Below are 22,469 nucleotides of genomic sequence, written 5' to 3' on the forward strand. Positions count from 1 at the left end.
CTTGAGGGGGGTGGCAGTGTAACAAGTAGGAGTTGTGAAACGTCGCTGACAGGTTGACAGTTGGGTGCTTATAGTAACAAGAAACAGTGCTAAACTGCTACAGAATGCAAACCAGTATTCCCTCTGCTGATCCAATATTCCCTTTGATCACAACATAGCTGAATGGGATTCACCACGAGTCTAAGCACATTGGGCTAGAATTTCCATAAAGCCCACCACCGCCAGATTACCGCCCAGAAAGATTGCTAAAATTCTTAAATTAATGCCAGCAAAAAATGGCATAAAAAAAAGAAAAAATACCGCCTGGCGAGAAAATGGATCTTATACGTAGATTCTCGGCGGTTAAACGCGATCCTGGGCAAATTGGGCGGTTCTTAATCAAAATGGGTGGTAAATACTCAAATTTAGACCGAGTCTGCGGTTGGGCCGAGGGAGGGGGAAAACACAAAAAATATTTTTTCCAAGAAACAGAAAATATAAAAACAGAAAACATTCTTTTTAACTTAATTGCTGTAAAATAATTTTAAAAGAGTTATAAAAAAACCCTTTAACTTACCTTTCTTTGCAGGAGTACTTACCTACCGCCCTGCTCCGACTGCTTTTCGTGGGCGGTTTTTTCGATCTTACCTACGGGTCAGCGCTGAGCCCAAACTTGGATGGTAGCAGTTTTCTCAGCGGTGCATGTCGGCAGTCCGCTCCCCAGCGATATTTCGAAAACACCGGCGGAACTCTTTAAAAAAAATGGAGTGGAAATTTTCGCCGGGTGGTTTGCCGCCGAAAATGAGCAGTACCGCCGAGAAAACCACCAAAAATGAAGCGGAAATTCTAGCCCATTTGTTTGTTGTTAAGAATCAACAAAACTGTTTCTGATTTAAAGTGACTGCCACTAGACCAGGTTCCAGCTCCATTGCAGCTTGAGAAACAACTCACTCAAGGGGGTTCAAGTCAATCAAGTAGCACTTGTTAGTGCAATGTTTGGGCTACAACATTTGGCACGATGTAAAAAGACCAGGCATCTAAGTGTATTTGCTAAGGTAAACATCTTTTCCAGTGGAACCGGCCCCTTTTATCACTTTCATATCTTAAGACTGAAAACACTGGTCAGGCAACAACAACAACAACAACTTGTATTTATATAGCATCTTTAACGTAGTGAAATGTCCCAAGGCGCTTCACAGGAGTATTATGAGATAAAAAATTTGACACTGAGCCACCTTAGGAGAAATTAGCGCAGGTGACCAAAAGCTTGGTCAAAGAAGTATGTTTTAAGGAGCGTCTTGAAGGAGGAAAGAAAGGTAGAGAGATGGAGAGGTTTAGGGAGGGAGTTCCAAAGCTTGGGGCCTTGGCAACAAGGATGCTCAAGAGGGAAGAATAAGAGGAGCGCAGCCATATCGGGGGGGTTGTGGGGCTGGAGGAGATTAGAGATAGGAAGGGGCGAGGCCATGAAGGGATTTGAAAATAATGATGAGAATTTTGGAATTGAGTTGCTTAACCGGAAGCCAATGTAGGTCAGTGAGCACAGGGGTGATGGGTGAGCGGGACTTGGTGTGAGTTAGGTCATGGGCAGTTGCCCATGCCTGGTTGCCACAGTCTTTAATGGGCTGGCTACCTGCAGTCTGCTTGGAGTATATTGTCTGATACAAAGTATGAGGTGCCTACAATGAAGATGAATGTTTATACATTGCTGTAATTTCTCATGCCATTTCAGTCGTCTTTTATCTATACATCAAAATGCAAATAGTATTCTCAATAGTAACAGCTGGGCCCTACTGCAATGCAGCTGTACCTGAGCTGTAGAACTAGAAATGTGCAGCACATAAAATGTAAAAGGTGAGCTCCACACTGGGGTAATTTAAGCCAATGGCCGAAACTTTCCTACCTGGGCGGGTCCAGTGCGAGCAGTGGCCATGACGGGTCGTGAACCCCTTACTGGCTCCATCCTGTTCCATAGAACAACGTTATGTTAATAGGGCCTATTGAGCCCCGACCCAAAGAGACGGTGCGGGTCTGGTGACGTCATTCGTGATACGTTTTCAGCCAGGAGCTTTAAAGGGGCCCTGGCCACATTACATTTGCGGATTAATGTAACATAGTGCTGCCAGTGCACTACAGCATTGGAGTGCTGCAAACACATTGACAATGACTGCACAGAGGCAGAGGTTCACCGATGACTCCTACCAGATGCTTATGGAGGGAGTCAGAGCATGCAGGGAGGTCCTCTTCCCTTCCAATGAGTGGAAGTGACCTCCCCAGGAGACCAAAACAACTTGGTTGGTGATTGCAGGGAGGGCACCAGCAGGGATGTGGTCAGGAGGACCTGGTTGCAGTGATGCAAACATTTCAATGACCTCAGTAGATCAAGAAAGGTGAGTGCAAAGCCACCTTTCATCCTGCTGTGTCTCTCATCACACCCCCATCACTCTGCCTTTCCTACCCTTGTCCTGCACATCCTTACTCACACCAATATACCTTGTACATCTACCTCTCTATCTACATTATCACATCCTCATCTGACTAGCCACCCATCACACTCACCTTCATCCTAATGCAATCATACCAACTAACAGCAGACAAGGGGGCCACTTGGCTTTGGCACCCCATTCCATCATAGTCACCCTCTACAGATATAACCCATCCAATCCTTACACTCATTCCATCACTCTCACTCAACCTTCTCTTTCCATCTTGCAGGAAAAGAGAGCGCACAATAAGAGGGAGAAGGGGGGAACCAGCAGTGAACCTCCATCATTTGTCACCCTAACAACAGCAGAGGAGGCTGCTTCAGAAATATCTGGAGTCACCGAGCAGTTGAAGGTGGGAGACAGAGCGAGGAGGATATCTCAGCAACCTGGTGATAGAATTACATATCATACAGCTACATGACATGCAGCAGTCATTCATATGGGGACTGGTGTCAGCAGCCAGTGACTGTTCATCATGGGCATAATGGTTTCTGCACCCATTCTTCAAATTACACATCTAACTTATTACTCTCCTATGGGTCCATCAAGAGGCTCCCACCCACCCCACAGTGCAGGAAGAAAATAACTCTTCAGAGGAGCGTCCAGCCTCTGAGGGCGCACTGCCACCAGACATGAGCACACCCAGAACCAGGGCAGAGACGCACACCTACGTGGGCCCCACGTGAGATAGAGTAGTGTTGTCACCTGGTGTCTTAAAACTCACATGTGAGCAAGAAGAGATGGTGGAGATGGGGACAGCAGTGGAGACTGCTTGCCAGAAAAGTCATTTGCGCCTGGTTAGCACCCCCTGGGGCGCTAACAGGAGGCATAAACGACCCGATTTCTGGGCCAGAAATCTTTATTATCCGATCTTGGACAGATTTGTGAGCACCTTTGGAAGTGGCTTAGTGAGTTGCAGTGAATGGTGAGACATAATGGTAACCCCCCCCCCCCCAATGGTGATGAGTGTGAAAGGAATGGCTTGGTCATTGCAGGGATGGTTTATGGTGCTGGTGTGGGGTGGTACCAACCTGGTGCATCATGTGGCAGCCAGGGTGTACACCATCAAGTGAAGTAAATCTTGCCATGATGAGGCCATCCCTGGCCTCCCAGGCAGCAATGTGGCCGGGCGCTGATGCCCTCTGTCCTGCGCAGCATCAGGTGATTGTGGAGAAGGATGTTGGTGTTGTTGGTGCTGCTGGTATTGAGGCTCATCGTGGTTTGATTCTGAGGACCAAAGTGAGACAGTATAAAAGACACCCATGTTGATGGTAGGTGAAGTAGCGATGACAGAAGCAATCTGTCAATGGTGAGAGAGGTTCTTCCAATGAGGTGACACTGGATGGAGACTTTGCTGGAAACACTTGCAGCCTGAAAAAGCTCAATCTGTGCTGGGAATGCAGTCAGCAACAGCTTCTGCCTGAGGAAAGTGATCAGCTGTGAGGTGGGAGCTTTTATAATATATTTCATGCTGTCAACTAATCAGCTGGAGCAATGGCCACTGAACTCCTGCCTCAGATTTACAGACACGAGAATCCCTTGACTATGCAGGGAAATTTAAAATGTATGGGGGAAAAGGGCTCTGAAAACAAGCTTATAATGATTCCAATTAGGTCGCTCGCCTCTGTCGGTCGGGTCGTTGCTACACTGACGAACATGGCTGCGGGAAAGGAACGTGGGGGCAGGATGATGGTGGGTTCCTGACTCGCTCCCACTTTTTTCACATGTCCCTCCTAACACGCCTCCATTCCCACTTGCACAGACCCCAGAAAATTCCAGCCAATGTCCTAATAATGCCTGTCCTAAATGTAATAGGATGACACAATAGTTTTGCAGCTGAACAGTGCTCCAAACGTTACTGAATTGGTTACAATGGCTTAGAAATGTTACCACACCCAAAAATGGGCGCACAGTGGGCTGGGCGAGAATCACAATCACCTGTTCATATAGTCACAGGGACGACGTGAAATTGCTGCCGCCAGTTCATTATAATAACTCTGGCTTGCAACGAATGCTATTCATTGCCAATGGATCTGTTTGGGCTTGACTGATGCCACTTAAAGGCAGCCAGCACCTATTTAAAGGGGAGGTGCACTTTGGCGGCAGACGATCCACCTATCAGGCCCTCAGGTTCTCCGATGCCACTTTGTAAGCCGTGGTCCAGGCCATGGACAGGAGGAGGGAGATCCTGTTACCTGCGGGGGCAGAAAGCCCTCCAGGCAACACCTTCACTACCAGTGGGTAGAAGTGATTTAGGAGGTCAATGCTGCCTCCCAGGACATGGCTGCATGGGATGAAAAAAGTTCAATAATCTCACCAGGTTTGTCAAGGTAAGAATCCTGCTCTCTTACTCTCAGCTCACGCCTCCACCACCTCCAGCCTCACTACTCACAATATTCCCCACCATCACTTCCCCTCACTCTCCTACAATCACTTCACCACGCCACACTTCACTGCACCTCCTTCTCCTCCTACTCACTCTGCACTTCCTACTCTCACCACTGTTGCAACTCTCACTACCGCACACCTCACATCTTACACACTACATACAAATTATTCTATCATGACAATCACATTCCCTAAATACCTTACAAAAGTGTCACAGACACACACTCTTTCTTCCAGGAGCAGGTCAAGCACAACTTGCAGCGGGAGCTCGTGACTGGAGGAGGCCTGCACATCCTGTCCTCCACGGAAGGAAAAGTGCTGGATATCACGGGCAGGGGAGAGTCACGGCTGTGGTAGCGCTGGAGGAGACGCAGTGATGGGATGTTTCACACATACCCTCTTTTTCCCTTCTTGCTTTTCTCTCATTTAACCTGTGCTGCATGACAAACTGCAGCTGCTTTCACCTGCCACCCTTCTCTCTCTCCTCTCCCTTCACACTAAAAGCTAACCCTTGTCCCTCTCTTTCATTTCAGGTGCTGACTGTGTCGAGTGCCCTCTGCCACTTTGGGAAGAGGAAAGCAGCTTTCCTGAACATGCAGTGTCACTCGATCTGACCCTGGTGGGCACCAGCTCAGAGACTTGTACCATGCGTACTTTAGAGGGTAGGCTAGAGGAGGAGATCTTCACGTAATGAATCACCGACCACAAGTGTGCAGGAGCTAGGGTGAGAGGGATAGGACACCATGGGAACCAGCTAGCCAGAGTTCGAGATCACATACTCGTTTTGCTGCAGAGGCCTCTGTTGCAGACATTGATGGTGTAATGACTCAAGAGTCTTGTTACTGTAAACTACCTCAGTTGTAAACCTGATCCAACTTCATTCGCGCCCAAAGTACCCGCGTGACATAGTACCCGCCCTTATATACCAGTGACCGTGCACATGCGCATACAGCCCGATGACCTCCGACAGTGGCGCCCTCTGGTGTCCGGTGACCCTGAGCATCAATACATAACAACATCCCCCTTTCAACATCTTAATATCAGTCTCTTTACAAATTAGCAGGTCTGAGACTTTCCGTTCACGAGTTGATCGTCTCAGTTCAACTTTAGTTCTGGGCGAGCGTTCTGAGTCAGTTGTGACTGAAGGCTGAGTAACCGATCTGATAGGAGTGGTAATGACCACATCAGAGACTGAAGGTCCTGGTTCAGTAATGACAGCAGAGTCCTATGATGAATGAACATTGGTTGATTGGTCACTGACTGCATCTTCCTCAAACGGTTCCAGTTCATCCGTGTGCTGCAGTTTGACCTGATCAACATGTTTCCTGCATGTTTGCTCATTCTTGAGCATGACAATAAACACACTTTTACCCTCCTTGGCTGTAACAGTACCGGCAATCCACTTTGGACCTTGACCATAGTTCAGTACATAAACCGGATCGTTGACAGAGATGTCACGTGACACAGCAGCACGATCATGATACCATTGCTGACTTTGACATATGTTTTCAACACAATCATTCAAATCAGGATGAATAAGAGAAAGCTTGGTCTTGAGATTTCTCTTCATCAGTAGCTCAGCAGGGGTAACCCCAGCAAGCGTATGTGGTCTTGTCCTGTAACTGAGCAATATACATGACAAACGAATCTGCAGTGAACCCTGAGTTATACATTTCATACTTTGCTTGATTGTTTGAACAGCACGCTCTGCTTGACCATTAGAAGCAGGTTTGAATGGAGCTGACCTGACATGTGTAATACCATTGAGTTTCATGAACTCCTGAAACTCAAGACTTGTGAAGCAAGATCCGTTGTCGCTCACAACAATGTCAGGCAAACCACGAGTAGCAAACATGAACGAAGGCTCTCAAGAATAGCTGTAGATGTACTGGATGATATAATAATACACTCTATCCACTTTGAATATGCATCCACCACAACAAAAAAACATCTTTCCCAGGAAAGGGCCCGCAAAATCAATGTGTAGCCTCGACCATGGTTTAGATGGCCACGACCAAAGACTCAGTGGAGATTCCGTTGGTACTTTGCTTAGCTGCATGCAAGTATTGCACTGATGCACACATGATTCCAGATCAGAGTCAATTCCAGTTCCACTTGATTTTCTCGAGCCAATTCCTGCTGAACAGCGTTGGACCATTGCCTGGGATGATCATAACGGTAGATCTTGAACCACACCGTCATATGACACCTTGACTGCTGCTCTGCCAATCACCGGTATGAGTTCCTTAGTGTAGGTACGCAACTTGGCATTGACTGGACTCAGCTTAGGCTTCACAGCCTCAGTGTCCCACAGCTTGTCGAATGACCTTTGGCTCATTATCGACTAAGTCTCACCCATGTCCAGCTCCATTGATACAGGCCGCTATTCAGCTTCACATTAACGATTATCGACTGGCTCTTTGCCAAGAATGAATACAGACCATACACTTCCTCCTCAAGTTGTGTATCTGGGCCAGCACCAGACTGGTCATCATCAACAATGAGATGAGCAGCAGCATGTTTGCTCAGTTGTGGGCACATTCTCTGAAGATGCCCCACTTTCGAACAGCCATTACAGGAGTACTGTTTAAACTGACACTGATGAGGCCGATGATTGCCCCCACAACTCCAGCAGGGTGAAATCAGATTTGTACCAGTTGGCGGACTCTGAGCAGCTACAGGTTTCACATAAGCAGTCGAGTGGGCCTTGCCATAAGCAGCTCTGCCATACGACGCCACAATCTTGTTTACAGTACTTACCATGGAGCTCTGAATCTTCGATGATATCTGCCTCAAATTATCATCAGTTGTCATGCATGCCTGGGCAGTCGCGATGGCCTTTCTCAAGTTCAGCTTCTCTTCGGCTAATAACTTCTGGAGAATTACATCATGGTTGATGCCTATCACGAAGAAATCTCTCAGCATGTCTTCCAACATGTTCTCGAACTTACACGGCTCAGCAAGACGTCGCAGGTCAGCGACGAATCCTGACACATCCTGGCCCTCAGCATGTACATGCATATAGAGGCGATAGCGTGAGATGATGATCCACTCTCTTGGCTTAAGATGGTCACACACCAAAGCACACAAATCCTCGTACTCTTTGTCCATTGGAGGTAAAGGCGAGAGAAGGTTCTCATGAGGCCGTAAACTTTCTGACCACAAACGGCGAGGAAAACCGCCCTGCGCTGAACTGCGTCAGCCTCTCCCTCCATTTTGTTGGCCACAAATATTGATCCAGGCGGTCAACGAAATCCGACCAATCCTCACCATCCATGAATTCGTGAAGAATTCCAATAGTGCCCATTGTACATGCGAAAGTTCTTAAGTTACCTCGTTGCCAAATGTAATGACTCAAGAGTCTTGTTACTGTAAACTGCCTCGGGTGTAAACCTGATCCAACTTTATTCGCGCTCAAAGTACCCGCGTGACATAGTACACGCGCTTATATACCAGTGACCGTGCACACGCGCATATAGCCCGGTGACCCCAAGCATCAATACATAACAGATGGCCCAGGCTACTGCAGAAGGTTGATAGTCATACACAGGGCAGCTTGTCAGCGAGCTTGTGCACAATGACTCAGAGCATGGAGGAGTTCAGGTCCAACTTGTGTTGGGGCTTTGCGCAGAGCAGAGTTACTGAAAAGACAGAAAAAACATGATAAAAAAAACAGCTAACATGAGAATTGAGTTCTCACTAAAACCATCTTTAAAAGGATGGCATCTTTTATTTCACAGTTCTATTTTTTTTTGCAAATGGATTTTTTTTGTCAATGTGCTTGCTTTGGCTTTCAATTGTAGGTAGCCTTGAATCTTTTATGTCACCTCTACAATTTAAATGGCGATGTGAGGTTTTTGTAACTGAAGAGGCTGAATTGTGTGCTTTTATTTTGAAAATTACAGATTGGTTTTCTAAAGCTTGTCCATTGTTCTGTTAATTAATGGAATGTTGGAAATGTTGGCATCGGGCTTCAGAGATTGTAACCACTGAATAGGAGGAGAAATTAAAAGCTTTCATTAATACAATCCATAGAATATCTCCGAATGCTGTGAATTTATTTTCTTATTGGTGTTTGATGTAAACCACTTTCCAAAAACTAGTTTTTTTTCAATAGAACTTACTGAGTGGCCATTACCATTTTATAATTGGAACAAATGGAAGAGATTGAAAAAAGTTGTGTTTATTAAAAAAAAGAGCGAAAGTTTTAGTTGGCAACAACTTTGGTGCATGCAACCTGTTTTTCAAAAATATTGTCCAAAGTTTAAATTTTGAATAGATGACTGTAATAAAGCGGAATATTTCATTCTAATATTAATTTTATAATGGGAGATTAATGAAGATTCAGAGAGCTAACTAACGTGAAAAGAAGGCGGTCAGCATTAGAAACTGGCGGTGGGTATATTCTGATGGAACAGGTGGTATCTCTCAGTACAACTTAAACCAATTAAAAGGGACCAGACAGTTACCACTGGGAGCACAAATCACTCACCCATAACTCTTTCGATAGATAGTAATAGTTTCCGGGACATTTAAGCTCTTAAAGAAAAAGAAATACTGCTCCTTGTTCTAATCTAACACATTTTTAAAATCTGCCTACAGGGTTGCAAAGCTGACAGTCCCCTTCCTAGTGGACAGGAGAATATGGAAGATGGCTGCAGCCTACACGTGCCCATCGAGCTTGAGGATCGCTCCTGCTACTCACTGAATGTAACATCTCTGAAGCGAGTTGGCAGCTTATATTTGGACTGATTAAATTAAGATGACAAGTGGCCTTCTGACTTGCGTAGTGCATTGGGTTAGAAAGTGATGATGCTATGGTGGAACCTCTGTGTGTGGTATAGAAAGCTCTTGAGTGTCTTTAAGGAAGCAGATAAAGCAGATTGATAATGGGTGTTCTGTCATCATTAAGGGTGAGGCCCTTTTCTGCCACCTGAAAGTTTGCTATCATTCATAAGATCAGGGAGGTTAGCCTCCGCTTTAGCTCCATCTCTGTTCCACTTGACTAAAACACATCAGACCAACAGCAGTCCTATGAGGAATGGCTTATTGAGCTTTTGCTGTAAAAAGTTGTCATTACAAATTATTTATCGGGCTTTTTTATCTACAGTATGATTGCTGACTGAAAGAATTATCCAGATTGAAGTTAACTAAAGTCATAGTTGAATTATTAAGCCACGTAGGAACAACTGTGGTCAAAGAATCACAGTTTAAATAGTACAGATTATAAAACAAGACCAGACATAGCTGCAGATTCCTTAAATAAATGACAGTGTGATGCATTTAACCATCTTCAGCATCAATCAGGATTTGTCCTAATTATGGATAGCAATTGGATGTTGGTGCTGCTCTTTAAGTATGTCAATAATGTGAATCAGTTCAGTCGATAAGAATATAAGGAGCAGCGCTGATTCTTGCTGGAATTGAAAGATGGCTTTAGATCATTGCTAGATACTGCAAGATGCATTAAATATTTGATTTGATAGTATGTTGACAACTTTATATTATCAGATACAGAAAGGAATCTGATTGCTGCAAATGTTCTTTAGTCAGAACCTGTAGGATTCAACATAGAGTGTTTCCTGGTTAGTTGAGTTTCTGCAGTGATTGGTTGAGTCGCAAGATAATTATGATGGCAAAAGTATAACAATCATAACAGTTGTTGTAATTATGATAAAATAACAGGGATACGTGGCTCAGAGGATTTAAAAATCTCTGGAAAATGGTAGGATTTATAGCAGGGCACAGTATTGCCACTTTCTTTGTCACACTTTTAAAATTGATTGTACTGTGTTGTTATGAATATATTGTGGTAATTCCTGTTTGTTGAGCCTGATTTTGGTTCTATATAGTAAGTGAAATCAGATCTCTAAGTGGCATTCAAATAATTCTGTAATTTCACCAAATATTGTAGGTACGGACACACACACACACACACACACACAAGCATTTTGAACCATGTAAATTACTTATTTGTGCACAGGCTTTCTGTCCTATCCTATTCAGTACAAAAATGTACTTTTGTAAAATGTATTTTTTCATCTATGGATGTTGATGTGGCCCTAGTTTCAAAAGATAATATACACCAAACATTTTTTAGCCAAAGTTTTATGAATAATCTGTATTAGATGCTAGAACTTGTTGATTGACGAAAAGGCTGTGTCATTGAACAGCAAGATGTAGGTTAACATTGATTAGCGAGGCAAACTAATTGCCCGCAGAGAGTGAAGAGAAAACGGGGCGATGCTTTATCTCCGTTTACTTTGACATACCTACCTGATCCTTGGCTGACAAACCCTTTATAGGTTGCGAGGGGCCTGAAAGAATGGAGATACAAACAAATTGAGGATAAAATTGGAATCAATGGTTAGTTGAGTTTCTGCAGTGATTGGTTGAGTCACAAGATAATTATGAATGGGGAAAGTTGCTTGACCCATCTTATTTCATCCATCCAGAAAAATCCTAACGTTCCCCACAATGTAATAGCACCCAATTGATTCATAAATGAAACCAGGGTTTTTGCCTCCACAGCTGACACATTGATCAATCTTTATGTGAAGAATTCTATGATATCAATCCTAAAAGTACCTTTTACTGTTTTGAATGACCTCCCCTCGTTCTTGTCCCACAACTTAATTTAAAGTAATATTCCGACTTAACTTTTTCTACAGCCTTTACAATTTAGAATACCTCTATAGATCACCTGTCAGCCACCTCCACTTTTGGTTTGCTGCGGTAATCAGGCGAGCTTTGCGATTGTGCTGCCTGCCCAATGGCAGCACGAGATGCCTGAATCATCCTGGTGGATAGGCCTCAGTAGCCTGTAACTGGTGAGCTGTGAGAGCTGAATAGACCTATTTTGGAGTGGTCTGCGTCAGCCACTTTAAGGATCGCCGATTAGGCCTGTGCATGCCAGGGATCAATGAGTAGGAAATGCGTGCCGCATGCCCCACCCATTGGTACGCGAGAATAGCATTGGAGTCCTACAATGAGTGAAGGACTCCGATCTAAATATTTAAAGAAAGTCCCCGTCTGTTTCGGGCACAAGCCCTAGCTGTTCATTTGGACACCTGATTGAAATTGTAGTCGGGCAGGCCTTGGGAAGACAGTAAATAGTAATTTGCTGACCCTTCCCATTCTCCGGCATAACTGGTAGCCATATGAAAGTCAGCCCCCAAGTCTCTCTGGTCTTTCCCCATAATTCCAATCTCTGACTTGGGATCAGATATGTTAATAGCTCTTCTCTGCACTGCCTCCTGCAGTTGAATATCTCATGGTGACCAGAACTAGACACAGTGTTCAAAATATGGTTAGACCAGAGCACTATCATTATAATTAAGAAAGTTTCAAGGCTTGATTCGCTGTTTGTGTTAAATTAGCTAGTGTGAGCCAGGGTGACAGGAGCCTTGGAACCCATGGATTGGGTCGGGTAAAATGAGCTAGGGTTTCTGGTTCTGATCATTACTGGAAGTACATGCGTGTGGTCATTGGGTGAGAACAGGATCAGCTTGGCTGTGATGCAGTCCCACCCCAGTTACGTAGCCTGTTGATATATGAATAATTTAATTCTCCAGACTGCTCCCACTCTGACCTCTCTGTCCTCAGCCTCCGACACTGTTCCAATGAAGCCAAATGACTCAACCAATCACTGCAGAAACTTAACTAAACATTAATTCCAATTTTATCCTTGAGGAACAGCAACTCATATTTCAATTGGGCATTTTACAGCCTTTTGGTTTTGGACTCAACATTCATTTCAACAATTTCAAATCATAACCTCTGTCCCCATTTTTTTCATTCGCCAGCTGTTGCTGACGATCCTGTTGTTCCCATTCACACCTCTTCATCAACCGGAAACATTGGTGGGAATTTTAATCCCAAAAAACAGGTGGGTTGGGGTCGGGTGTGAGGTTAAAGTGGTAAAAACCTGAATCTCGACTCCAACCCGCCCAAAGGTGGAACGGAGGGGCGTGCAGCCAACCCGCTACCAGTAGGCGGGTCTCCCATTTACATAAGGTCTGCCCACCACCAGAGGGCACTACTGTCGGAGGTCCTACAGTCATAGGTACACTCGTGCTGGGCCCGGTATATAAGCTGAACTTCATCTTTGTATCTTCACTTCTGGAAGCCATTAAAGACTGACCAGGTTACACTTGGTCATTGGCTCACAGTACGGAGTTCATTGTATCATTTCATACACAATAACTGGCAACGAGATAAATACAAACCCACGCAAAAGTATGGCAAGCACAGCACGATCGAGTACTGTTGAATTCTCGAGAGATTCCATGCGGGAGAGGATTGGGGAGATTTCACGGATCGTCTTGACCAATATTTTGTGGCAAACGACCTAAACAAAGACAAGGATGCAGAGAAGCCCAGAGCAGTTCTTCTCGCCGTCTGTGGCCACACGATCTATGCACTCATCAAGAATCTGCTCTCACCCACTCTTCCTACAGAAAAGGATTACAAAGAACTGTGTGCTCTAGTTCGGGAACACCTTAAACCCACGGAAGGAATCCTCATATCCAGATATCACTTCTATACGCATGTTCATCCAGAAGGCCAGGACATAGCGACATTTGTTGCCGATGTGAGACATCTTGTAGGGCCTTGCAAATTTGGGTCTGTGTTGGAAGACATGCTGCATGACTTTTTCGTGACCGGGGTCAACCACGAGGCGATCTTAAGTAAGCTGCTGGCTGCAGAGGCACTGGACCTCAGCAAGGTCATCACCATCGCCCAGGCTTGCATGTCCACGAGAAAAGCACGGAGCAGATATTGCAGCAAAACAGGAATTGTGTACAAAATTGTATCATTTCATACACAATAACTGGCAACGCGATAAATACAAACCCACGCAAAAGTATGGCAAGCACAGCACGATTGCAAGTATTGCAAGGCTGGGAGCTGCTCAAAGTTCGCCATCGAGGGCCTACTCGACTGCGTATGCGAGAACGGGAGCTGCTCAAATTTCGCCATTGAGGGCCTATTCGACTGCGTATGTGAGAATGGGAGCCGCTCAAAGCCCGCCTTCGGGCGCAAATCCGAGCTCGACATGTTGGCGTTGTGGGGGCAATCACTGACCCCATCAGTGCCGCTTCAGGCAGTATGTATGCAGAGGGTGTGAAAAGACGGGGCATCTTCAGCGGACATGTCCACAGCAGAGCAAGCGAGCTGCGACACACCACGTGGATGATGATCAATCCAGCGTGGATCTGGCGATGCAGCCCGAGGCATTTGAGAGCGCTGAGGAGGAAGTGTATAGCGTATGTGCGTTCCTAACAAAGAGCCAACTGATAATGATGGGAGGTAAAATTACTAACAAGAGCCAACCGATAATGATGGAGGTAAAATTAAACGGCGTGCTGGTATCCATGAAATTAGACACGGGTGCAAGTCAATCGATAATGAGCCAGAGGACTTTCGAAAAGCTGTGGGAGACCAAGGCAGAGAGACCCAAGCTGAGTCCGATAAATGCAAAGTTGCATACCTACACCAAAAAGCTCATACCAGTGATCGGTAGTGCAGCGGTAAGAGTGTCGTACAAGGGAGCGGTTCATGATCTACCGTTATGGATTATCCTGGGCAATGGCCCATCGTTATTTGGCAGGAGTTGGTTCGAGAAAATAAAATGGAAATGGTACGATATCAAAGCTTTGTCATCAGCGGATGATAATTTGTGTGCTCAAGTGCTGAGCAAATTTCTCTCACTGTTTGAACCGGGAATTGGCAGCTTCAAGAGAGCCAAGGTGCAGATTTACCTATGCCCACATGCAAGGCCCATCCATCACAAAGTCAGGGCGGTCCTGCACATGATGAGAGAAAGCGTCGAGCTTGAATTGGACAGGCTACAACGCAAGGGGATCATCTCTCCGGTTGAATTTAATGAATGGGCAAGTCCCATTGTTCCGGTGTTAAAGAGCGACGGCACGGTCAGGATTTGTGGAGATTACAAGGTCACGATCAACCAAGTTTCGAAACAAGATCGGTACCCGCTACCGAAAGCTGATGACCTGTTTGCAACGCTAGCCGGGGGAAAATCGTTCACCAAATTGGATCTAACATCAGCCTACATGACACACGAACTAGTTGAATCATCAAAGAAACTTACATGCATCAACAAGCACAAAGGACTGTTTATTTACAACAGGTGCCCTTTTGGCATTCGTTCAGCGTCAGCCATATTTCAGAGAAACATGGAGAGACTCAGAAAGCACTGGGATTGTACTGAGACGGTTAACCAGGGAATGAAGGGCTCCGGACCGTCTGAACTTGTAATATGGACTTGTGCCAAGATCGGGGGGGGGGGGGGGAAATGATGTAATGTATGTATATAAGGTCTGCCCACCACCAGAGGGCACTACCGTCGGAGGTCCTAGGGTTATAGGTACACTCATGCTGGGCCCGGTATATAAGCTGAACTTCACACAATATTAACCACCATTACAAATTTTACTCTGGTTGATTGGGTTTCTCAGACCTCAGAGAACCTGCCAGCTAAATTAAGGCGAGGACTTCTGGATCCAGGATGTCGGTGCGTTTCCACATACTTCCTGCATCCAGCGTCCCTCCCTCAGCATGGAGGCCTCTGATCGCCTTTCTGGACTGCCACCCCCCTCCAGCCCCGATACTCCTCGGCCTCGATCCTCTGCTCCCCCTGATGTTTCGGCCCAGAACCAAACCCCCCTTCCGGGACCCCCACCGCCGCATCCGATGTTCCGATCCCGATGCTTCTTCTGCCCCCCCCATCCCCGATCCTCCTCCGGTCTCCGACCATCTCACCCGACCCCACCTGATCCCTCCCTTTCTCCTCTCTGTGGCCTAGTGCCGCATGCCTACCCACCCGCTGTCAGCCTCTCCATCTGCCTGGCTGCGGGTGGGAAACAGAGCTTTGAAATACAAATCAGGCCTTGCGATTTCTTGAACATTTTCTAGCCTCTGCCTCCCCCTCCGCCACCTCCCGACCCCTGCTCCCGGCCTGTCTTCAGATTAAAATTCCGGCTGTTATCTCTGTTTCTCTCTCCACAGATGCTGCCTGCCCTGCTGAGTGTTTCCAGCATTTTTAAAAAATATTTTAGATTGCCAACATCCACAGTATTTGAATTTTGTATGAGTATTGGCCTTTTGGGTGAGGTACTGGAGGGTGCCTGATGCCCAGGAAACTGTACCTCAACAAGGAGTTCAAGCCTTTGGGGAGCAGGGGAGTGAAACCAGATTAGTTGAAGAGAAAAACAGTACCTGTTAAGCATTTAGGAGAGAAAAAAATGAAAATTCTCAAAATCTGAATAAGGAAGATAGGTTAATGCTGGAGGTGAAATCCTGAAAGATTAACTTACCTTTCTCTTTCAGATGCTAACTGGCCTGTTGTGCATTCCCGCTGCTTTCTGTTTCAATTTGAGTTTTCTAGCGTTTGCTGTTTTTTCAACCTCTACTAAAAATTTGGGGATCAGAAATGATGCTGTCCTACTGCTATATTTACATTTTAGACCAAACTTGGTTTAACTTCAAAAGATAACCCAGTCACCACATTAACGATTGCTGGATGGATGTGAAGATGTAATGCTTTAACAGAGAAAGGTTCCGACAACAGCTTTCACTTAAATGGCAGGGGCAGCTGTAAAATGCGGCCGATGGGTGTGCACCACTCCTGGGGTTGTGAGGGTCAGTAACTGATTCCAAAAGTGCTAACCATTAACGAAACAAGAAGGTTTGCTCAATAATAGCATGTTATTATTATGACTATGTGCTAGAATAGAATCCATTTGTGGTCATTATGAATTGTTTTGCTGCTATGCCATCCATACGTTAAACATGACGGTAACAGTCCAGTTGAACATATAGTGAAATAACGGCACTAGAGGTGTGTGTGTGTGTGTGTGTGTGTGTGTGGTGTGTGTGGTGTGTGTGTGTGTGTGTGTGTGGACAGCAAACAGTTCCTTCACGAGGCAAAATGGAATCGGGCCAGTGCAGATTATTGACTTGTGACAGTAAACAATGACATTCAATGTTCTTTTTTGATTTTCCTTTTCTAGAACCCATCACAAAGCTTGTGCACATATATAAAAACGTGACAAAAGTGTTTGGACTCAACAAGTGATATGCCGTGCATATCATTATTTATTGAAATACTGAAAAATTCCATCAGTGTAAAGAAACTCTTGGCAAGAAATGACATGACAGTACGTCATTCCACTTATTATAGTACATTTAGAGTAATGAACCAAGTAACTGCACACTGAGTAGGAGTTGAATGGTCTGAAATCCAAGGCAGCTGCAGAACATCAGCAATACATAGAAAGTACTGACAAGACAGAATGTCTGTTCACACAAAAGAGCACAATAATAAAACAGTAAAAGCTTAACATTTTGTGATTTCTGCGTCCGTTTATATTTACTACCAGGGCTTGCCAGATCAAACAATTACCACAGCTGTTTGTTTTGAACCTACTGTGTTGGGCAGTGTGAGAGGATCCCTTTGTTGACCTGGCAGTGTCCTTGAAATTGCAAGGTAGAACTGTTCTGATTGAATTCTGGGCAATGCACCCATATAATACTCTCCAAAATAATTGTAAACAACACAACAGAGAATTTAGCTTCACAATGTTCTGTAAGACATCAGTAAAGGGGTTTCCTAAGACCTGAAGCAGGCAGCTAAGGGTACAGACAGGAGACACGGTCTACCTATCTGTATTTTGTCGCAGACAAAGCTAGTTCAGTGCTTGTGTCCATTTGAAGTAAGTATCACGGTTTTACATTCTGCACTGCAGTGAGACCATGGAATACAGAAAACATAAGCTAACTACAGTCTTTGGTATAGAACATACAGTTTACAAGACAATTTATTATTTAATGCAAGATTTCAACTTTAAATCTTACCGTTCAGCTAAAGATGAAGCCATAGTTCACATCATTTGCAACAGATTTATCCTTTTTTTTTTACATTTTCAGATTCGTACTATATATATATAATATATATTTAAATGAACTGTGTGATTCTTTTGAAGATCTATGTTTGTCCCTGAACTGGCTGTAGCTGCGAATGTTCGAAGGGCGCCACACTGAACAAATGCATTTATTTGGCTTTGTCGTTCTTGCTCTCTTACACAAAGATGAAACAATGAAGAAATAAATTAGTAACATAATTGTCTACAGTTTAAACTATGATGTACAATATAAACGGTACTATTCCAATAACAAAGCCAGCAATCCTGAAAAAAAACTAATTGTTTATACAATCTCTACAAGTGATCATGTGGCCAAAGATCTATCTGTTCAAATTAAAGTCTTAGTGAGATTCCCTTTTTGATTTTAGTGTCTCACGACATAATTAAGTACTGGTAAAAAAGTTACCGATCAAACATAATTAAGGAAATCATTGCTTTGCAATTCGTGTCATCACAGTTCTTTCCCACAGGAGCTAGTAAATGTAAACACCTTTGTTTGCTGAATTTACAGTATTAATACTTCAATTATATTCATCCGCGTATTCAGATTCACAGAAATAAGGCAAGACTCACTTAACTGTGACATCACAAATTTAATACTATTATATTAAGTATTAAGAGTTGTGAATGTGAGATGAGTTTTGAAATCCCAGGTCTGTTACAGTTTTTTTCCCCCTCTCTCATTATTGTTCTGCAGCAGGCTTTGGTCTACTTCAAATAACATGTACACTTTGGCTAAAAAAACCTAATGGGTACGTAAGATGGTTGTCAAACTAATTGCTTGACAGATGGTTCCTTGCAGCCTTCACAGGCCTCACACATAGATAGGCTCTTGTGATTTGAGCGAGCAAATGGAGAGTGAAGCCAACTACAGGGAAACCTTCAGATCCCCTATCAGGTACCACATCGCCATCACTGGGGACATAGCTTTGGGGAAGAGGAAGGATCGAGAAGGTTATGACGGCTCATTACTGTTACCAGATTTGCTTTGTATCCCACATGCTTTGAAATCTAAGGGTTTCTTAGTGCACTTGAAGCCCCAACTGTATTGCCAGTAGTGCACAACTCCCAAGCTTATTCTTAAATTTCCGAGAATTAATGTTCAATCTAAACAAATTGGAAACGATTATGTGATATTAATTTAATCAGTTTGACAAAGTGAACTTCATATGAGTAAGCGCTTCCTTAAAGGCCTCACAGAGGTTTACTTTGAGGGGGATGGTTGTTGGCGGTGGGGGGGGGGGGCGCTGTGTAGCACAGGTGTGTTGGGTTCACAGTTAGCAGATTCCATGGCAATACCCTGATACATCACTCGTTTAATGATGAACAGATCTCATTATATTCTTCTCTTTCCATCTAGTGCACTGAAATGTTTCTTGTTTTTAAAAAAAAAAATTATAGTTGCTTGGTGCAGCTTAGAATTTCTGCTCGAGATGCAAAGGCCCCGGGGATGTAGTTTAAGCCCGCTTGGCATGCAGCATTTCAATAAGAAGGTTGTTGCAGGGTACATCTCCATTCAGGTGCTTGTAGTAGAGGTATTCTTCGGCCTGCATGCTGATGGCCCGGATTTCTGGTAATCGCAGGAGAAGCTGTCCGAACTTGTCCGTTTGCTGAGGGTAGTTGCACATCGTATAGTCTAGCAGTGCAGCATTAACTTGTTCCTGAACACTTTCGACAAGGTGGTAGTTCTCCAGGTTTTTTACATCTGAAAGAAATAGTTGAACCGTGATTAATATCAGGTTAAAGCAGTCAGGGGATGAAGGAAGGGGTGGGGGGGTGCGGGGGGAGGCAGAAAAAAAGAGATGCGAAAAAAGTGCTTAATTTAGAATTTGCAGTTGCAGTCTACTCTAAAGATAAAAAGTAAAAGTCACCAATGAAAAGTTTCTTCAACAGCTACATTGGTCTTTAATGAACTAACGTGAAAAGGGGACAAATATAATGATCCGTGTTCATAAAAAAATAGAAAATGCTGCAAATACACAACACGCCAACCAACATCTGAAAAGGGAAGACATTTTGGGTGAGATGCTTAATAATTATAATCCAATTATATTAAGGTCTGTCTTGCTTTTTTCATTTTCAAGAATTTACAGATGGTTGTCCCATTGAGAAGAAGCTGCTAGTTTTCCTTTATGTTTGCAAAAGAAAGAATAAACAGAGCAGAGGGAAGTTAAGGTGCATTTAGTACCACAGCAATTGCTGGGTTAAAGTGATTAACATTCAGCATGAGGAACCATGCTGGGAAATATTCTGACAACTGCAACTTGACCAAGAACCAGCCTCCTTAGCTCGTGCCAAGATTTCCAAAATATACATAATACAATAGTTCTAATCCCTGATTAATTTACTGACCCAAGGTTGAATTAATATCCAAACCTTTGGCTGTAAATCGTGGTTAAAAACTGACAATGCTCTTGTTTCAGTTTGACATCTCTAAACGATTCTGAAAGCCTTTGACCTGTGCACGCACTACTAATGAACCATCTGGTACACTCCAATAGCTCCTAAAATAATCTGCAGTGCAAGCCTTCGGACAGAGAATCTTTTTGACTGATGAGTTGCACGTAAATGAAGTGCATGTCCTTCATAAGCGATACTACATTGGAATACCCTTTGACCTTATGCCTACATTAAAAAGCACATTTTAAATTTTCTCTTTTCTAATGACTCGTAAAGTGTTCCTAATTCTCACTGGTTTTTCATGGTAAAAGGGCAGTATGCAAGGAGTTGTACATTAAAATGGTCTGCTTCACCTCTGTCTACCAAAGTAGTCTCGAGCTTCCAAAATCCCTAATATAAACCTTCCTCTATGTTGTAATTTCCGAATTAAAAAAGATATAGCCATTGAGGAGCAGGTACATAGTCCATATGTGGGGTCCCTAAGGAAGGCTTTTTCTTTCTACTTGCTAAATAAAAAAAGAGTATTTTTTTGAAATCTGGACTATATTGCAGATAATTACACAAAGATTTTGTTGGGGTGCAGTACTGTGACCTGTGGTCCATCTTTAAACCTTGGTAGTATTCAAGAATTGATCAGTGATTGTTTCCATCAATCATATGTAGGAAAGTAATTTAAATCAATACCAGTCATTATTTGCTCCGTGGGCTATAAACTAGTCTCTTGAACTCTATTGTGTTGGGAGTTCCCACCAGCACCACCCACGTCCATGTTTTGCAGTCACACAAGATTCATTTCTATTCTTACACATAGTCAGGTAACTTTATTCATTGATTTCATTATTACTGTCTCAGCACCGTGAGCTGACCGAATCATGTACAGTATTTGTACTAGAAACATCCGATTGGAAAGATTCTGAGACATTCATAATGCATTTTATGTTTACTTAGAGAGAGAAAACCCCACATAAATTAATGAAGTAAGTAAAAGAGCGAAAACCTACAGAAGAATTTTCAAAGCAAATCTAAAAATGTGAATTACTATTAATCATAGCCAGTGGGAAAGCTTCCCCTGGATCATTGTGCTGCAATATCTTCTATAATCCATTAAATATTATTCACTTAGGGATTAATTACCAATTGTTTGCATGAACCAGCCCCTCTACAATCTTGTGGTGCCGATCCATGCATTTTAATAGTGTGAGTGGATGGCAGACTATTAGTCTTATTGAATCTGTTGTTCAGTTTCAACGCTAACGCAGCTATTATATGTTTGATTTCTGGTTTTATTAGGAGGTATTTAGTCCTTTCAACTACTCCATGCTATCTGGCAGGATTTGTGCATGTGACAGCACAAAACCACACAAAAAACGTTGTATATCTAGCAGATACAGTTAGTCCTTTTGAGTACTGCACCTTTCAAACTGCACCGTTAAACGTAACGTTTGCACAAATCATTTTCTGAGCATCTTTCCTTTTGACTACTGTACGATGCATCCTTACTTATGTAATGTTTAATCACACGAGAGTCTCAATGTCATTCTTTGTTCTGTGAAAATGCAGTGGTTCCTTCCTCCTTGCCTTTACTTCACCTCTTCTGAAGATGGTGAGAGTGGCGGGGGGAGGAGAATTCATGCTATGATGCCTTCTCCAGGTGCTGCCACTTTGTTCCACGGGCAGCAGGATTTTCCAAAGGCCAGGAAAAGGCTGTTTTATCCCTTCAGGCTTGTTCCACCAAGAGTCCATCTATCATGGAATTTATCGCCTGCCACCATCTTTTGGTCCAGCACTTTTGGGGACCCTAAATTCCTTCCCCTATTTCCTCTTGAGGAAAGAAATATCAAGCAGTACCATTAATATCTGTATAATTTCTTAAACTTCGCTATCCACCATTACCAATCCCACTGAAAAAAAATTAATTCTTGGGATGTGGGCATCGCTGTTTATTCTCTATTCCTAATTGCCCTCGAGCCTTCTTCTTGAACTGTTGTGGTGAATATACTCCCACAGTGCTGTTAGGAAGGGAGTATCAGGATTTTGATCCAGTGATGATGAAGGAACGGTGATATATTTCCAAGTCAGGATGGTGTGTGACTTGGAGAGGAACATAGAGGTGGTGGTCTTCCCATGCGCCTGCTGCCCTTGTCCTTCGAGGTGGTGGAGGCTGCGGCATTGGGATTCAATGTGTCAATCGATCTCAAATTAACTACTTTCTCTGGATTCTGTCCCACATTCCACTATCCTGTTGTATATATTTTTTTTACAATGTCATTTT

At 43.8% G+C, this 22,469-nt stretch overlaps 2 protein-coding genes across 5 annotated transcripts in view; one reads left to right on the forward strand and one right to left on the reverse strand.

Moving 5' to 3' along the window:
- The window catches only part of LOC139268144 (adhesion G protein-coupled receptor D2), a 490,127-nt gene extending 480,525 nt beyond the window's left edge, over window positions 1-9,602 (forward strand). Inside the window, exons 26-27 of the mRNA XM_070886179.1 lie at window positions 1,792-1,807; window positions 9,453-9,602. Of these exons, the coding sequence (XP_070742280.1) occupies window positions 1,792-1,807; window positions 9,453-9,602 (166 nt within the window). The remainder of the gene's footprint in view (window positions 1-1,791; window positions 1,808-9,452) is intronic.
- A 7,330-nt stretch (window positions 9,603-16,932) lies between these two features.
- nr5a2 (nuclear receptor subfamily 5, group A, member 2) overlaps window positions 16,933-22,469 on the reverse strand; it is a 233,768-nt gene continuing 228,231 nt past the window's right edge. For all 4 annotated transcript variants that reach the window (XM_070887292.1, XM_070887289.1, XM_070887290.1 and 1 more), the window contains exon 8: window positions 16,933-19,502. In XM_070887292.1, coding sequence (XP_070743393.1) covers window positions 19,255-19,502 — 248 coding nt within the window. In that variant the 3' untranslated portion in view covers window positions 16,933-19,254. The remainder of the gene's footprint in view (window positions 19,503-22,469) is intronic.

This window comes from Pristiophorus japonicus, chromosome 8, assembly GCF_044704955.1.
Source record: "Pristiophorus japonicus isolate sPriJap1 chromosome 8, sPriJap1.hap1, whole genome shotgun sequence".
In the NCBI taxonomy this organism is placed as follows: Eukaryota; Metazoa; Chordata; class Chondrichthyes; family Pristiophoridae; genus Pristiophorus; species Pristiophorus japonicus.